Here is a 19,386-nt window from a genome sequence, read left to right as displayed (position 1 = left end):
TAACACAGAATTCCATCTAACCGTTTGAACATTCTGTAGGTGCAGGACTCTGTTGTAACTTTTACTTTGAACATGGGGGATTGCTGTTCAGCCAATGTGTTGGAAATGTGCTTCTGGTGGGTGCAGCTTTGTGAGCTGCACTTGTGTTCATGTAGGCAGAGTTGGGGGAGCAAAACAAAGAGAAAGGAGCTCTTTCTGACCAAACACTGATAATCAAAGAGGTGTAGCTTTTCTTAATAGTAGGCATCGACTCCACTGTGTGGGCAAGGAAGTCAGAGACTGTAAATGGTTTGCATTTAAAGCACTTTTTTAAAGTTGTTTCTTCACAACAACGTTAAAAGTAGGAACCCAACAGGACTGAGCGGTCTGTCAGGAAGACATTCTACCAATAAATGCTTCTACTGTTCTAATTCAGATCATTTTATTACTTTTCCAATCCCTAATTTATCAGAATGAAAATGCAATACACGGTTGATCTTTTACTTCATTACAATTCTGCAATAATCAAGGTAATATGAGCAACAGAGAGATAAATCGACCTTCACTACTGTTAGAAATCGGTCTGCATTGCTTGTTGCTCAAGAAAATATGTTATATTCCTGTAAATCATGGAATACCCATAAAATCCAGTCAGCTCTGCTTTTTCTCCCATTGTGTTAAACGAATATTTAAATGTCATCTGTTTATCTTTGATTTTCAACATTTATTTTTTTGGTCAATGCTGACTGTTTTTAGTTTCTGAATGTACACACATAAAAAAAGAACAGATAAAATATAAAAATAAAACTGATAAAAAAAATTACTTTTTTCCCCTTTTTTTCCCAATTAAACTCTAAGACTAGGATATTTATACTGGATTTGAGTCACTTAAAATATATCCATGTAACATGGATGCCCCATTATCTTTTGGGGATTAGTATAAATACAATTTATAGCAAAATAATCTGTATTTAATGTAGAGTAATCTATGCTTGAGCAGACGCTAAAAAATATATGAATATTGATATTCATATAGAAGCCATTCACCAGACTGGCAACAAACAAAAACATTTTGATGTTTCAGGATTTGGGAAAGATTTAGATGATAAAAGTTGGCAGGAGTCCTGCAACTTTTAGATGGGTCCCTTGACATGTCCCATACCTCACTAGCAAGCAGTCAAGTTATACAATGCTCTGCTAATGAGTTAGCAGAACTCATTTAGCATTAAGCATTGAGTAAATATGTTACACTTTCATAAAATATATGGGTGAAACCCATAATAGTATAGTTATATAATAGCATAGTTATATGAGTGGACTTTACTGCCTGTAAGTGAACGTGGGTAACATTTTGTACATAAATTTTGTACATTGCATAAAAAAAAAAAAACATATGACAAAAAGTATGACATGTGGGCTGAAAATCTTCACAAATGGTGAAAAACGATATAATTTTTTTTATTGTCATGGTGAGGAGGAAGAAGATAAAATGTGTAGCTGTGAGTCGGAAACAGAGAAGGAAGAGCAGCGGGGATCTTGACATGAAAGCAGATTAAACTTGACAAGGTGGTTCCACCGAAGTGTCCCGTGTTTGTCCTGACTACCGCATGACTCACACAGCTGCATGTCTAGACACCCCAGCCTCCTCCCCGCCCGTCTTTCCCGCCTCTGGTTGTTATTCAAGATGGGGTCATCCGATAGAAAATGGAGAGCTTTTATCAGCGTAATTGATTTGAGCTTCACGGTGCTCGGCAGGGCTTTTCTCCTTGTTATTAATCCACAGTATGGGCGCCATCATTTATTAATCACATTGTGTCAGTTTGAGTGCGTGTTCACGTCACCTGCCTCTGTCAAACGGGCCTAATGATGCCGTCTCGCATTCCAGGTAATATCTCTGTTTAACATACAGGGTTTTTTTTATTATTATTTTATCAGTGCAGTCATCTGCCTTGATATTATCATAATAAATTAGAACATAATTAAAAAGTGGATTTCTTTTAGTAATGTCATTTAAAAAGTAAAACTCATGGGTCCATTACACACAAAGTGATATAAATCATGTGGGTTTTTTTGACAGCTAATGAAAACCCAAATTTTACTTTAGAAAACATCAATAATATTCTAATTTATTGATTCCAATACATTTGACAATTCAAATAATAAAAAAAATCAATAGAGATATTAACATGCTGAACAATATGTACAATGTACTGTTCATGGTAGTACCACCTCATTAAATACTAAAAGCAGCCAGTAAAAACAGCAAAATAACAGGAAAACGAACAATTTTCAGGGATTTTGATCCTTTGGCACAACCTATTATTGGTTGATAGCTTGTATTGCTAATAGTGGTTAGACTGCTATTGTTATATGCTAATTGCTAATAGAATTAGCTAAAATCACTGTTTCTTGTCATTCTCAAGCAAGAACATGGTTCAGTTGGGTCTAATTTTATTCCCAGATCTGTGTTCTGACTTCAGAAATATAATGGAGCACTAATATTAGCTTCTAGTGCTAATAGTAGGTAGCGAGCAAGTGTTATAAAACTAATTGCTAATAACAATTAGCCAAAAACACAGTTTCTTTTTAATTTGGGGCCAGAACAAGGTTCAGTTGGGTCTTATATTATTCCCAGATCTGTGTTTTAATTTCAGACACATAATGAAGCACCGCATCGCAGTACACTTAATTTTAGTAAATAAAACCTAAGTGTTTGTATTTACTGTGAAAATAATCACCATCAAAATATCTTGAGCACCAATAAAGTCAGCCCCGGTACCACTAGTGCTAACTGTACAACATGGATGAGATCAAACTACACCAGTATACAGCGTCAGCTCCGTTTGTGTCCCTACAAAACAGCAATGCCAGCTAAAATACTAATCTAAGAGTTGTTTTTAGTCTCCGAGTTATCCTTGGCTGTAATTTAGTGCAGCATCTGTGACACACTTGTAAAGCCAAATTCACAACATGCCCCCCTGGAACATCGAGAGCGGCCCACAATGCTACCACTGCCTGTAATTCATCAGATAGGATCGTCAGGGGGCCCACTAACCCAGTGTGCTGATAAATTCTGAAGGAGACCTGAAGGTGTAGCTCCGATGTCAGGTTTGACCCAGACAGAATGTAGTTTTTTTCCCCTCTCTCTCTTTCTTGCTCTCTCAATCAGTCTTCAAGGAGAATGCAGAATGGGGGTGAAGGTGGGATTTCTACGGCTTCACATCCACGCAGCCGGCTTGCAGAGAGATCACAGACGCACGGGCGCGCTCTCAGACCAAGACGGCGGCCGGGGCGTCGACTTGTGATCTTCAGTTTTAAAACACCCCGGTGCCGAATTTGGGTCAGAACGGAACAAGTGATGACTCCAACCGTTCCACGGAAACCCACACGATCAGGGGGTGAGCAGAGGGAAAAAATATCAGGCCCCCCCACAGATACATCAAAAGGTAGATCTTTTATTCTAAGCATCAAAGCATATTATTCCACTATGATCAAAGCTGCAGCAGCCGTGTAGCTCAGAGCTTTGGGAAAAAAGAAAAAAAAAGAAAAAATTGAAATTTGGCTCTCCACTCGCTTTGCTTTCCTCCACCCTTTGCAGTGACTTGCTGGATTCTGGCAATATTCATCAAAACTGCATGTCCTCAGTCAGCTGTCCCTGGTATTTACAATACAACGTATTTTTCATTTCATTTTTTATTTTTTTTTTACATAAAACATAAGGGATTGGCTGGGATAAGAAAGGACAAGAGACACTAATGAAACTGATGCAATGTTAAATATAATACTACATTATGCAAAGCATTAATAATTGTGGGAGCAGTGGCAGCAAATTCAATTTCCTTTCTCTTCAAAGACTCTCTTAGCAGCACTTCGCGTTACTTCACGCTGGCTCTCATTTCTTTTCTCCGTTTAGTGTTCGCACACCTTCACTATAGAATGGGAAGGAAAAAAAGCCCAGCCTTCTCAGATGGTTCTTCTTTAGCTTTCAGCCACTGCCGGTGACAGAAACCGAGGTTTGACGGTTGGATGTTTGATGCCAAAATGCTCCCAGGGAGTTGAACCAGATTGTTTCCCAACACAGTTTTGACTGATGATCTGACTGAGAGGATTTCACGCTGTTCCAAGCTGCACAAAAGCCCAAACTGTGAGTAACCCAAAGTGGCTCAGAACAATCTTCACATACAAACACAGCTAGCCTAGGAGTAAAACATGTGACAAACATTTGAGAATTTAATGAAAAGGAAAGTAATTTCCCGCTAGACGTCCATCAGAAGAACTGAGTAGAATCTATTAATTTCTCTTCAGGGTTTGGCAGAATAACTTTTGTTGTGTGAACTGGTACATAGTACAACCCCACTATTTAATAAGTAACATTGTGCAGTACGGTGGCCCAGAAGGGTCAACAAAATGCAAAAGCCACAACTTAAAACCAAAAGCCACAACAGAACCAATGCTAACGGTGGAGTTGTGGCAAACCTGTTCACATAACGCCTGTTTTAGGATAACTAAACAGAAGTTTAGTTTATGACGATAATAGCAACATATTATTGTCATCAGAGCGATGTGGGGAAGTCATAGGAAAAAGTGAAATTTGTCTTTGTTTTAAGGAAGTAAACATCTAGAAGCCTTCTAACTTATGCTAAAACAGAACTTATTTTAAACCTGTTAGCTAGCATAACTTCCATTTTAGCATATCACTGTAGTACATTTTTTTTAAGCTGGAAATCTATTGCTAAGAATTATGATGACAGTCCTTCACTGAGATATCCTTTCATTTCAGCACCTGTTTCCTAAAGGCTTAATCTCAGCTAACAGCTGAGAGGTTGAGGCAGTGACACTGTTCCAATGACCGAACACTTTGTCTTTGTCCCATTAACTCTGTTTTTACATTTCTAGTATTGGAAAATGTTGTTTTGTTGTATTCCTACAGGTTATCCTAGTTTCACCCCTCAAACTCCTATCCAAATGGTAACACTGCAGACGCCATTGTTTGTCATCGCACCATTGGTCAGCCCAATCTCAATAGAGTGTGACTCTCTCATGTGATGCCGTTTCGAATTTTTAAAGAACTAACTTTGGTGTGGCTATATTAATCCTGTAAACAAATGAGAAATCCGCAGGCACTCTGATATGTTATTCCAAACTCTGCAGAGATCTTCTATAAAACAGTCAAGGACTATTAGGCAGCTAATTTGAGATTAGGAATCTGGTTTTGAACCATCCTTTGTAATTATTTTTAATATTGCACAGGCACATGCTAAGATGTAAAAAGTGTCAGAGTACAAAAAAAGATGTAAATAAATTACCTAAGGAAATCCATTGGAGAAAATATTAAAGGATATATTAGGATAGGAAAATACATCTATCTTTAAATATTTAAAAACACAAAATATAACAGCTAAGACAATGATATTGAATAAAACTTTTCTTTTTTTATTTTTATGACATTAATTCATTTGTTGCACTATTCATTTATTTCTTACTTTTGGCAGTATTGGTCTTCCACAGACCTGTGAAAACATAGATTCCCTTCATACACATCAAGCTCGTGACAAAGTCAGACACTGATTTCTAATGATTCATAAACCTAGAACAAGCCTGTAAACTCCGATTCAGACAGTCTATATAATAAACTTCTTGATTAAGTGGGACAAAATACAAAAGCAAGATAACTCCACTGCTGACACGCAGCCTAGAGTTTGTGTTTGCTGTAGTCGTAAAGCTGCTTTGATGCCACAACAAAGGACCCAGCAGGATGGGATAATAACATATTTCTGTTTTCGAGTCAGAGTTAAAATTCACGGTGGAACACCTCCTGAACAGACTGAATGCAGCAAAAAAACAAAAAACAAAAAAACAAAACCAAACACATGTCGTCTAAATTTCATTGCATTTAAATTGGGCAACACAACACCGACATCTGTGGCAGCACAAATATTGTTTTTCCTTTCAATTTTCCGTTTATTTGACAAACCAACATTTGGCCAACGCCAGTCAAATGCTTTCAATTTTGTTAGACTGTCAGACATCATCTTTTATTCAGTTTTGATGACATTCAAATGTTGTTTTAGGTCTGATTTTATTCCCTGTAAATGAAAAAAAAAGAAAAAAGCAGTGTAACAGAGGAACTTTTGCACTGCTTCGTTCAGGTCTCTGCAGATGAACATGCAGAATGACTTGCAGCAACAACTTGGAGAAATTCTCTTCTGAATAGCTAAACCAGACAAATGATTTGTCAGAGGATTGTTCTGTTCTGTGTGGCTTCATTGAAGTTAGTGAACATTAGTTTGTGCAGAGTTGTATCAATGTTCCACCATCACAATTATTTTGATAAAACCTAACGACTTATGACAATTAGTCAGTAATAATGTGTTTAAATTGCTGATGCAAAGGAGTTTATGGTTCTTTTTTGTTTACTTATCATTACTCTTATTATTCTAACATTATACATATTTTTTTCTCATATTCTTTTTCTTTTTCTTTTCATCAACTTATTTTATTATCATTTTTGTGCAGCACTTTGGTGAAGTTTTAAACCTGTTCTTAAAGTGCTATATAAATAAATTTGACATTGTCATTTTTGTTTGCGCAAATCCTGCAGAGTATCTAAGAAAAAGATAGTTGCTCATTATTAAAACACTCTGCCAAGAAGTTTATCAGGACTATATCAGTTTCTTCACAGTATTATATCTTTGAGAATAAAAACCCACCTACAGGAGACAAAACTTACATTACACTTGGCTGCTAAGATAATATTGACTATTACACACAAAAACTAAATGTTCAGTTAGCAACATATAAAGATTAACTTGGTGTCTTCTAAAATCACTAATGTAGTCATTCTAAAAGTTTTTTTTAAAGAGATTTACTAAATCGGTGGAAAATTCAAGCATGAAATGTTCTATGTTAATTAGAGACCTGTCCAGGCTGTACCTCTAGTTTAATGCTGGAGGTAGTTCACCAGCCCCCTGGTCGCCCCGCAAGGACTGGAGGGTCTAGTCAATGGATGGATGAACGGATAGACTTTTAGGAACCAATTATGTAATTACAACACAGAATATCATCTCTTCTTGCTGTCCTGCTCCTTTTGGAAACTGTTAGCCTATTGGCTAGGCTCTGTTGCTAACAGACATCCTGCCCCTGACTTTTACCATGCAGACTTTACATTCAAAATAACCATACTTTAATAGCAGCTATACATGGCTTTCTTTATTTTACATCTACAACTTTCCAAACGGTTGTGTTTCTAGTGTATAACAAGAAGGACATTGAAACGGGGAATGAAGGAGTAACTCTCTCTGGCATTTTGTCAAATGATCTTTATACCATAAGAACGGTTTAAAATTGGTTTAGCTCTTTGGAACCATTATAGACCTTGAGAACAGTAAATGGCCCTCAACTCTTCAACAATATTAGTCATTTCCTTAACAATTCTTAAAAGCAAGACACCATGCTGGCAAAAGACAAGCTTCAAAACACCTACACCTATAACATTCTGTTAAATAACCAAAAGTGACAGAATCTGGTCAGTGGCTTATTTCCTGAAAGGTCCTGGGTTTGTATCCCTGGCCTGAGGTCTTTCCTACATGAGTTTGCATGTTATCTCTGTGCATGCGCGTTCCCTCTGGGTTCCCTCCCACAGTCCAAGAACAAGACTACTATGCTAACTGAATACCCAATAGGTTTGAGTTTGCATGGTTGTGTATGTTTGCTGTAATTTATTTTTGGCAATCTGGCAAATTTTGCTCCAAGATATGCACTGTGCTCGCAATAAAAATCAAAATCACTGTTTGTTATCCCTTTCAGACGATAGTGTCATGTTGAAATTTGCAATAACACTATCAACGGTGATCAACATACATTTGTTGACTCTTTTTCTATCTTTAACATGACACAATGTGTCCAACTGACCATATAGTGTCAATAACTGTGGACAGATGACCCTTGGAGGATAGCATCCCACCAAATATTGCATCCATGTAGTCCTGCAGAGGTGACTGTGATTCAGCAGCTCTAATGCCAACTCAAGCCTGTAGGGATGGCTCACAAAAGACTTGTGTGGTTCTTGGGATTTTATTTTATTTATCAATTATTTCCTGTTATTAGAGATGTAATTTGTCACTTTGTCTTTTTCATTTAGTCAAGAAAACGGAGTACTTTAAACCTTTGACATCTTTTTGTCTTGGAAATTAGACTTAAAAAAAAAAAAAAAAAACTCACCGGTAGAAGCCCAAAAAGAAGCTATTAATCTGAACTCATTTTCACCCTGCTGCTTAATGCCACTGTGGGAATACACCATACTCAGCTAAGACAGTATTAACGTTAAAGACAACACTCTCAAGATCTTCTTGCACTAACTGTATTCCTGTAATTAAATGCAATGTCCATTGCAGTGTGGAACAACACAAGTACAAAACATATTTCACAGGAACATGACTATTTCTGTTTGTGTTAGGTTTAGGGGTTTATGAGGTTAGGGTTAACCAATTATTGCAGATTTGTATCTTAAATAAGTTCTAGGTCATTTATCTGAACTACTAGCTTCTTCTACCAGATGTACTTTAAATATTAGTTGTATTTGGATGATTCTATTCATGTTTGACCATCCTTATGAATGAGTAAGTTTTGGCACTCTTTTTGTACTCCAAAACATTTCCCCCATGTGCAGAAGAAAATGTTTGGATTAGCATTTTTTTTCAGGACATCCTCAGAACTAAAGTTTTGTAAAACTATCCTCATTCATTCGGTAACTTTCAAATGTATTAAAAGAGAAAGAAATATATGCAAGGACGTATGCAAAATTAACATCCCAAACTCTGCTGAAAGTTACTCTCTGCTGTATAAAGATGAATTCGCTTTGTAGATGGATCTGTCCATTGTTTCAATGAGAGTTTCCTCAAATTATAATTGCTGTATTTATTCCAAATGGTCTAAATTTACAAAAGGTCTGAGTTGAGTTCTGGCTGTCTCTGAATCTGCTGATGATGCTTACAGGTAAAGGCTGTGTGGAACTTGCAGGAACTTCAGATGAGTCTCTGTAGACGCAAAGGTCCTTAATGAATGAGGGTAACGCGCTGCGAGTTCGAGGCGGCCCTTTGTTATTTCTCCAAGTCCTTAAAACATTCAAAACACCAGAGCGTTTGAGCAGAAAACCTTCACAGAGGCAGAAACAGCTGACAGAGAGCAACACCGTTGACAACGCAGGCATGAAGCTGGCAGTCCTTCCAGAGACGGCCCGGATCGCTCCTGGTTTTGCTCAGCACACAGCTTACAGTTAATGATTGTGGATGTTGAGTGGAACATATTTCCCCCTGGAACAAATAGATCCTGTCATTAAGTCTTCTGATGAGAGTGGAGTGTTCTTCCGTCATCCCGCATGCAGACAAACGCCACTTCCCTACAGTTTGCTAATTGTTGCTTACCGTGATGCTAACTTCAGCAAACGTGGCTAGTCATCAGACCGTAAATGACAGCCTCTCACCAGCATGTAGAGCCGGGCCGTAAATGTGTTTATTGCACCCTGGTTCGTCATTGACCATGGTAACGAGGATATCCTTGTGCTGATGCTCTACCCGTCCCCCTTTCACACTCCCCCGCCCAAACCCTCCGGTCTTTGTTGTTCGGTTATGTGTAGCAATTTCCCGCATCCCAGAATGTCAGACCTGTTCCGAGGAAAATAAGTAACAGAGCTGACTGGTGTAATAAAAAGCAGTCACAGTGGCTGTTCTTTGCCAGGCCCTTTGAGGCCTAACAAATGTCGCCGAGATGCGAGCCAGAAATATTTCACACGTGTAAATCTAGATCTGTAATGATGTGGAATAAAGTACCTGAGAATTTGTGTTTCTGATTCACTTCTTTGGAGTTATCAGGATGCAGACACAAGGCAGAGAGTCTGTAAAACTCAGCTGCCCTCTGAGTCTCCCTCTCGAGTTCAGACTGCTAATTTTGGCTCAGTCGTTTCACCTCTAACTAATTGAACGGCAGCCAATCAAACCGACCAATCAGGTGAGTCACTGTTCAGCCATGTGAAGATTCCCACAGGAAATGACCAGCTCTGCTAATATTGAGGATTTGAAAGGTGGCTATACTCTTAAATATCTAAGTAAAAGAAATAACGCACAGAGACGTAGTTCTTGCTGCTGGGCCATAGACGAGCCGGAGATTTATTACACTTCCACGGATACCTCGTTACAGTTTCTTCAGTTCAGTACAAAATCTTCATCGTCATTTCTTGTCACAAAAAATCTCCCCGAAGTCTTAACATCAACCTATTTTATACCTTCTCATCTTCATCAGTGTGTGTTGGAAAGTTTCAACCAATGGCGTGCAACTGTTGTTTTGCAGAAAGATTCTGGCACGCTTTATACTGAGTGTGTATTGGGCGACCTTTAAAATATTTTGGACCTCACGAACTCAACATCTGCTCCATTTCAGAATTGCTGAATAGAACAATGTATCTCAAATTGTTGATTTTATCTTGCACAAACAGACATCCTTTCCAGTAATTCTGGCTCCATTTGCGCTTTGCACGCAAATGGAAGGAAGAAGTCGGTCAGGTTGACCTAGTGCATAGCCAAAGTCTTCGCTGAGACGCCAGTGTCTTTTTTCCGCCAAACAACTCCTTAGATAGTATTTCCGCTCTTACACTAACCATGTGACGTTGCTGGACGTGAAGGTCTCGAAACAATGAGTGAATTGTTGTTTTTTTCATAAATCAGTTTGATTGCAAATAAATACAAGTACTGTCCCTTTGCTTGCTACTTGATTAGGCTTCTTTATTTTCTATAAATATGGATGTAAAACAAAACCATAACGTTTGCCATATTTAGAGTTAAACAAGAAGAGACTACCTTAAACTATTTTTTACAAATCTGGGAGCAAAAAGAGGTTCAACTAACATCTAAATAATTTCTCAGAACAACTCCAACTTGTTCTAACTAAATAGTAAATTAAGCAGAAGTTTCCATTGCAAATGTGTGCAAATATCCCACTAATTTTGAAAAAAAATTTGTTTTTGCATTTGTGGTGTTTCCATTAAATAAGAAACGCAATTCAAATCACACACGAATAAGTTTGTTCACATAACATGACAACACAATTCTACCAAATACTTCCTATTGTCTTCCTTTTTTTGATAAACGGGTTTTGTCAAAAACCCATTAAAATCACATAAGTTTGTTGACGCGATGTCATTAAAAGACATTATACATCATCGTCTTACAACTACTTCCTGTTGCCTTCTTCTTTGTTGTTTTCTCCAGTGGCAACATCCAGTTGTTGATCACGTGCCTTGTGTGATGCGAAAAGTTTTTCCATTGGAGTTTTCCAAAATAAACCAGTTTCAAAAAAACCTACCTCATCCTAACAGCAAAAACCTTTTATCAAAATTGGACATTTTTTGAAATTGGAGTGTTTCCATTAAGCAAATTTATGTTCAAAATGTCAAATTGCATGATCAAATACTCAATGGAAATGCTAATGTTAGCATGACCGATGGTGAGAAACCAGAGGTAAAATGACTGGTGTACATGAGGAAATAAGTGGCCTTTTCTGATGCTGAAACATTTTTGCAAACAGGTTTTTTTTTAGCCATTTTCATGAGCATAAGAGATGTGAAAACATTGAATGAAATGTTTCACAAAGTATCTGTCATTGCGTACAAGCTTCATGCTTCCTCACCTGTGTGACGCTGTCCCTCATGGTGGGCGAGCGCCCTTTGCGGGTGGTGGTTGTAGCCATTGTGGTCGTCGTCTCCATGATGGTGGTGGACATATCAGCCAGCGGGGTGGTGGAGGTGGTATCGGTAGTGAGCACCGAGGGCACATCGCCCACCAGCCTCAGGTTGCCCTGGGTCTGGACGCTGGGGTCGCCCTCAGCCGCCAGTTTGAACACCTGCAGGCCGTTGTAGTACAGGCCTGACATCTGGCCCTGGAAGTGGCGCCCCTTCTCTCCACCACCGACTTTAATGAACGCCTGGCTGTTGAAGATGGTCAGCTGGCGACCTGATGATGCCAGAGAAGCCGGAGCCATGACAGACAGAGAGAGAGAGAGAGAGAGGCGGTAGAGATAAGACGGAGAGGAGAAGAGAGAAGCCATGAGAAAGCGAGGAGGGGGGAAAAAGATAAAAGAAAGGATAGAATTCAGCTCATGTTTTAGCTCAAATATGACACACAGTAACGCACAGACATTGTGGAACAGAGGAGACCTAGAAACAGGGAGGGGGATTTCCTGGGTAACACTTTAGGGAGATTGGGCCCTGGCTTGCAAGAGTTGGTGCCATTACATTCCAGAAAAGATAGCCCCGAATCTGGCAGTCAAATAGATTGCGGGGGTCATCGCGGATTGACCCTGGGACGGGTGGTTCACAGCAAAACGCATCTGATTTGCCCCCAGATAGAATATATTAGAACAGTACTGGCTCTGTGTCATTGACCTCCAACGCACCTGAGCTGCACAATGATAAAGTACCTCTACCAGCAGGAAAAATGTCACCTCACTGCCATCCGAAAGAGGGAAAATGAGATCCTCATCGGTAGGAAATGTTTAATTCATCAGGGGCTGTTCTTCTCCGTGGTCATTACCATTTATCTGGATGGATAGATGGATGAAGGGAGGATGGGGGTCAAGCATTTAGCCAGGGCCCAATACTAATGTGTTCCCGGGATGTGTGGCGAACAGGGAGGGGAGTGTGACAGGTGGAGCTTTCCCCCCCAGATGATGGCAGCAGAGGGTTTACAAATAGGATTTCATTTGGGCATGCAACGCGGTCGTGGTTGGTGGGGGGGTTTCCCATGATGCCACCCGGACCGTCTCCAATGTCGTTATGAGTCATATGGTTCAGACGGACATGTTTGTAAGGATGTGGAATGGAAATAGGAGTTATGAGGTAATTACTCAAAGGAGAAGGATGAGAGAAGCCAAAGAGCTTTTTTATGGATTAATCAATGGTTGTAAGGAAAGAGGGAGTGTGTCTGTTTATGAAAGGAATATGCCACTAATGTGTGCAGTTCAGAGTGAATTATTGACTCAGGCTAGGAGCCTCTGAAATTACAGAGCAATTCAGAGCTTGAATGGAGTTGACGCTGTTATGCAGAAGTATTCATATGCCTTAATCTGTTTTTTTTTGTTTTTGTTTTTTTTTTTCCCTCCAAGAGGAACTTTGTCAACATATGCCAATGTTTCTCAGTTCCGGTCTTAAGGAATCACTGGCCTGCATGTTGTAGATGTGTCTCTGTTCCATAACACCTGATTCATGGGATTGGATGACCTCCTCTGCATGCCATCAAGTGCTGCAGAAGCCTGTTCATCACCCACTTATTCAAATCAGAAGGGAAACACCTAAAAGATGAAGGGCAGTGGAGTCTGAGGACAGAAATTGAGAAATACTGATAATATTCTAATTGAATTTTATGTGATAGACCAACACAAAGTAGAGCACTGTTGTGAAGTGGAAGGAAAAAAATGGCTTATTTCAATGTATTTTTTTTAATAAAAAGAAATCCAACAAAGTGTGGTATGAATTTGTATTTAACTCCTCTGGGTAAATACTTTGGAGAACCACCTGTTGGCAAACATCTCTAGAAGCTTTTAACACCCCAAGACAAAAACACTGTCCCATTCTTGTTGTCATAATAGGTCAAATTCAGTCAGATTGCACAGAAAGCTTCCAATTTTCAAAACCTTTCCAAAGATTTTTTTTGTCAGTTCTGGGTCTAAACCGCTTCGGTCCATGTTTAAGGTTTAAGGTCATCGTCATGCATCACGGTGAACCTCTTCCCTCGTCCCATGTCTCAAGTCTTTCCTATCCTCTAATAGGTTTTCTTCCAACACTGTTTGTTAGTTAGCTCCATCTACCATTGCATTATTCTGCCACCACTGTGTTTCACTGAGGAGAGGCTGTGCTCACGTTCTAAAAAGCCCATATTCTGCCACAAAGTTTTGCTGGAAGGTGAAAAAGTTGAATTTTGATCTAATCTGGTTTTGACATCTTTCCACATGTCAGCTGTGTTCCAACAGGGTTGAATGAAACTTACATTATATTTATTCCCCATCTCCATTTCCATAAAGGGCACATTTGTGGAGTTCAGACAATTCTCTCATCTGAGCTCTTGAGACCCTCTTGAATACTTTTCTAAAGAATGTTCTGAGTTTAAATGAGTTTATTAATGTTTTTATTTTATTTTATCTGCTTAATATTTAGCAACAATTTTGTAAAATCAATGAATCCTTAAAGATCCAAAACGTACAGTTTGTTTGTACTACTGCCTTATTGAATTGAAATTCAAAAACACTGATACTGAAAATATTGATCCCAAAGGATAATGTTGCTGTAACTTAAATTATTCAAGAGTCTTCAGAATCACACCTCAGACAAACAATTTCCAATATTTTGAGTAAAAAACAGTATAACTTTAATCTACTTTTTAATCTGTGGGAGGTCATCCATCGTTTCCTGTTTTGTTGGCCAAATTGTTTACTGTCTCGACTTGTGGCCAATCAAAATCATTTCCAGGGCCACAGATGGCCCCCAGGTAAGCACTGCACTGTATTTCCACTGAGATTGCATCGCACACAAGTGGACTCTACTTACCTTTCTGCTGTGAATAGGCCAATCTGCTGTGAATACAAAATCATGCCACACTGTTTTATTATTATTAAGAAAAAATCTTCCACTTTACAGGGATCCCCTACTTTGTGTCGCTCCATCACATAAAACCCCACTGAGGTTTGTGGTTCTGTCGTGACAATGTAAAGAAAAGTTCAAGCCGTAGAAACATTAAAGCTCATATGTGGACTGATGGCAGGTGAACCTGTAGAGTAAGCTTTCACTGTTTCTGTTCTCAGCGAAATAATCCAAGTGTATCAGGGCAGTATTCTAGTCATCAGCATGGAGGAACTGTCTCATTTGTTTTCAATTAAGAGCTCAGAGGGTACTTCATCACTCTAATTATGATTTACCGTACTCTCCTCTATGAGTGCTCTTGGTCTGACATTCATGCAGCACCCAGGTGGGTGGAACCATCAGACAGAAAACGCACATCTGTATGTTTACACGTGGGTGTTACGGCACGTGTGTGTGTGTGTGTGTGTGTGTGAGCTTTCTACAGGCATTCTAGGAAAGAGAAGTCTTTTCCACTGAGACTGGGCCATTACGCATGCAATCCCATTATCACATCATTAGGTCTGTCGCAGAGCCACTGGGGCCCCGGTTCTTGTCCCCCAACTCTTTAATGAAGACTCTTAATGTCTGGCATATGCACCGCTGACATAATGGTGGTATCTTACTCGATTATCTGGTGTTTGTTGTGGGAGGGATGTTGGAATGACTGGCAGGAGAAAACAAAATGTATGGACAAAGTGTGGAAAGTGAGGAAAACACAGGAGAAAAAAACCCCAGGTGTATGTAGCTAACTTTAAAGAGGGGAATACACACACATTATACCTCATGTTCACGCACACACACGACCACAGATCAGCACAGAGGGTCTCGCTTTTTCAAACAATCTGAGTTTTCATGTTGGAAAACTCGAAAACTTAAGTCTCTTTAATCCTGGATGCTGCAAAACAAAGAGATGAAGTTCTCCTTTGAAGTGAAAAATATATGTCAAATCTAAGAATATCACAATAATGAGGAACCGTAGTGAGGACCGCATGGCATATGTTTGGTTCAATTCAATTCAACTCCGTTTTTTGCATAGCACCAATTCACAACAAATAGGAGGAAACTTTACTTTTGAAATAATTTCAGTACAGTCCCACACACATTTCGCTTAATCCTAGTTCAGTTAATTATTCTAATTAATTTGAAAAGTTTCTATCTGAAGAATCGTTTGTCGACTTTACAAGAATCCCTCATACATGCTTGCATGTTGCAACAGTGGAGAGGAAAAACTTCCCTGTACCAGGAATAAACCTCTAGCAGAACCAGAACCTGGCCCAGTCTGGTCTGTCTGCCACAACCAACTGGGGTTTGAGAAGGCAGAGCAGATACACAAAGTACAAGCAGATGAACTGTTCATGACAGCAAAAAAAAGTTGATAGAAAAAGGAGGAGAACAATGTTTGGTGACTCATTTATTTTTGCACCAGACCCCCGAATATTTGGGTTCAGAATTCATGGAAAACTCAAAATTATTTACGAAAAATCCATCCATTCCATTTTTTTGTATTTAGTTTGAAAGAAAATTCAGATACAGCCAATAAAAATGGCCACGATGCTACTTGACACACCATCAACCTAACCTTTGAAAAGCAGTCAATCCAGATGCGCCATTTGTTTCCCCGCTGATTGGCTGTGTCCACAAGAGCACAAATAAGGAGTTTGTGAAAATGCTAACTAACTAGCAATTAGGCTGCCAGCACAGAGGATTTATTTACTTTTCTACATTGCTGCAAAGTGGACATCTGCCTGTTCGCACTTCAGTATTTGTATTTGTTTTCTGTGTAATGTAACTCCAAATTATTTGCTGAAACTTCCTGTATTCACAGATTTTTTTTGTCAGTTTCAGATTATTTATGATTTATTTTACATTGACTTTTTATACTCCTAATTGAACTGACTGAACAGATTAAAGTTATGCTGTTTTTTTTTTACATGTTTGACCAGGCTTGTGAAGCTGTTGGTGTATTTAAGTGTGTTGTAACGGTGCATTCAAATACTTTTGTAATTCAGAGCTATGTTTTAATTCAATTTAGCACTGTTGCTGAATCGATATCAAACCTCAGATATTGGTATCACAAAGGGAAATTAAAAATGTGGATTGGTGCGTCCCTAGTATCAATTCTGATTAAAATATATTTGTAATTTCAACTATTAAAAAAGGCAGTTATAATAATTCTTTTTAGAGATAATCTCAAGTGCTTGTGGATTCAGAGTTATTTCCAGGCGGTTGTGGTTCCTAACCTCCAGGTGAATACCGGGTCTCCACCGCTCCAACGCCTTTGGTCCTCGCCAGGTCAGACACTGATGACAAGAACAAAAGGTGCCCTCTAGACAAGAATCAGGGAAATCATTGTTTGTTTTCTGGTCAGGATGAAACCCTAACCGGCCCTGATGAAGTTATTGTTTCAGGGTGTGCCAGGTCAAATCAAAAGTGGCGTATGGCTTTAGAGCCAATTTTGGTGGCAGGGATGAATGTGCCGCGGCAGAATGGAGGGACGGGCCGTCTGCATGACAAGCAATTGGCGCTCCTAACATGACGGAGCTGGATGTGACACTGCCGCAGAGAACAGGCCGGGCGCGCTCCGACGTAATGACTTATGAAATATGCCAGCGACGGTTTGTCTTTTCAAGCAGTGTGTGTTTGCTAAGATTTGTATTTACATATGCCTCTTCTATGTGTGTGTGTGTGTGTGTGTGTGTATCAGGGCTCGCACATTGATGAGCAGTCCATTGGACCTATTCAGCCGCCTCTGTCCTCGGGGCTCTTAAGGTGATAGGCATCTAATGGGCAGCGGCTCACGGACGGGGTGAGGTTATGGCGCCGGCCAGCCTCTAACTGTTCCAGACATTCAGAGCAACACATGGAGCCTTAATTAACCGCAGTGCAGACACAAGGAGGGTGAGGATTTAGCTACAAGCCACTGCAGATGCTGAACTCAGATAATAGCTCTTTATTTAAACTCTGCATTCAATATAGCTGACAAAAATGGGACCTGTATTTTTTTTTATACACAGTCCCATAAGGAATCAGCCTCCTCACGGATTTTGACGTACTGTGCCTTTAGTACACACAGTGGAAACCGTCTTACCGTACCGCAGGAGCTGATATCTACAGACTTCCTTATATCTGCTTTTGGGGGATACAACCAATCAGCGCTCCTGGATTAGCTGCCTTGAAAATGCCAAGTAGTGTCAGTGTAGTGTCAAGTAGTATCGCTAGTAGGTACTTCGTCTTCTCAGGCTACATTTTCTTGTGAATATTTTAGGCAAAAATACATAAGAGAAAAAATGTACGTGAATAATTTTGAGTCAACATTCCATAGTAAAAAATACAAATGCAGGTGGGGTCGACTGCATTGCTATTTAAAGAAATCGTCAGAGTGGTGTCAAGACCCTAGTTTTAGCCGATTTTACCATTTTTAAACAACTCAAACTGAAGTTCATGTTATTTGTGAGATATACGCTTATATCAGAAGTTGTTGCCCAGATGACAACCTGACACAAAATACAAACGTTTGCTAAACCGGAGCGTGTGATGAGTCCCTGTTGGATTGGCTGTTGGACTTTGGTTGTTTCTTTTGTTTCCTACAAACTCTCTGCGATTTGTCACATTTCTCATACAAGCCGACTATAACTTCACTTTCATAAATCCTGAAACAAACAAAACGAACTTTTGTAAAAGACAACTGTCTCTTTGATTTTCTCATCAAGAAAATGCAGTTTCTTATTTACTGAAGTGAAAGAGAGACTGTATTGGCTGGTGCAGATCCCTGTCTGTTTGTGTGGAAAAAATTGAGCAGAGATTCAGCATCTAAAGCAGAGCACTAGATTTGTAAGGCAGGAAAGCAACATCTTAGTCAGCAAACTGCATGGAAACGTTAAGAGGAACAAGAAGTAACTTTGTTTCAAAAATATATTCATGTACATGAGTCTGATTAATTTTTAGAAACAAAATGAAACTCTGAAAGGGGCAAAATATTTGTTGCTTCCAAATATGGAAGCTGACATGGGTGATATGGACTTAAAGCTTTATCAAAAATATTTTGTGGCATTATTGTGATAATGATAAAAGTTGAGATAAGAACTATTAATTCCTTCTTTTTTAGGGTAACTATATGGCTATGAATGCATTACACAGCTATCATAACCCCGCAAATACTGCGCATGAGAAACGTACCATTATTTAGGATTATTTAGGACGCCAGTCAAATCCAAAAGTGTGATTTTTTATCACTTAACTGTGAACAATAACTGCATTTAATCATATTTTCAATTTATTGATGGTTATTGACACATTATTGAACCAACAGACTTGATTATTTGGACAGTTTTGGGAGTTTTAATCATCATTAATTGGAGTTTATAGTGATAACAATGAATCACAATTCTTTTCATGATGAGCAATTTATCATGATAAATGATAAGCGATACAATAAATCCCCCCCAACCCAGGATCTGGAGTGTAGAGTGATTTTCAGCCACACTTTAAAGTTATTCCGACTTTTTTTTCATGACATTGATTTTAAAAAGTATCAGCCATCCTGTGGTAGCAGCCTGCAGCTTCGTGCCTTGGAGCAACAATCTGTTTAGCATGCTACACTTTTATTGGTCAAGTTATCATTTGCAATAAAACAAACATTATAAAATGAATAAAGGTAAAGTTTCTAGCCATGTTGTCATTTTGTTAGAACATACTGTAGCTTACTGTAGATATATGTCTGTCCAAGACGGCGATACTTTATGAAA

The 19,386-nt window shown here is 39.0% G+C and overlaps 1 protein-coding gene across 9 annotated transcripts in view; it reads right to left on the bottom strand.

Moving 5' to 3' along the window:
* The window catches only part of nrxn2b (neurexin 2b), an 825,611-nt gene that overhangs the window by 15,390 nt on the left and 790,835 nt on the right, over nt 1-19,386 (bottom strand). For all 9 annotated transcript variants that reach the window (XM_015016195.1, XM_015016655.1, XM_015016584.1 and 6 more), the window contains one exon: nt 11,659-11,981. In XM_015016195.1, coding sequence (XP_014871681.1) covers nt 11,659-11,981 — 323 coding nt within the window. The remainder of the gene's footprint in view (nt 1-11,658; nt 11,982-19,386) is intronic.

The sequence above is a fragment of the Poecilia latipinna genome, unplaced genomic scaffold (assembly GCF_001443285.1).
Source record: "Poecilia latipinna isolate Pla-1442-1.1 unplaced genomic scaffold, P_latipinna-1.0 Scaffold6, whole genome shotgun sequence".
Taxonomy (NCBI): domain Eukaryota; kingdom Metazoa; phylum Chordata; class Actinopteri; order Cyprinodontiformes; family Poeciliidae; genus Poecilia; species Poecilia latipinna.
This window is presented reverse-complemented; position numbering and strand designations above follow the sequence as displayed.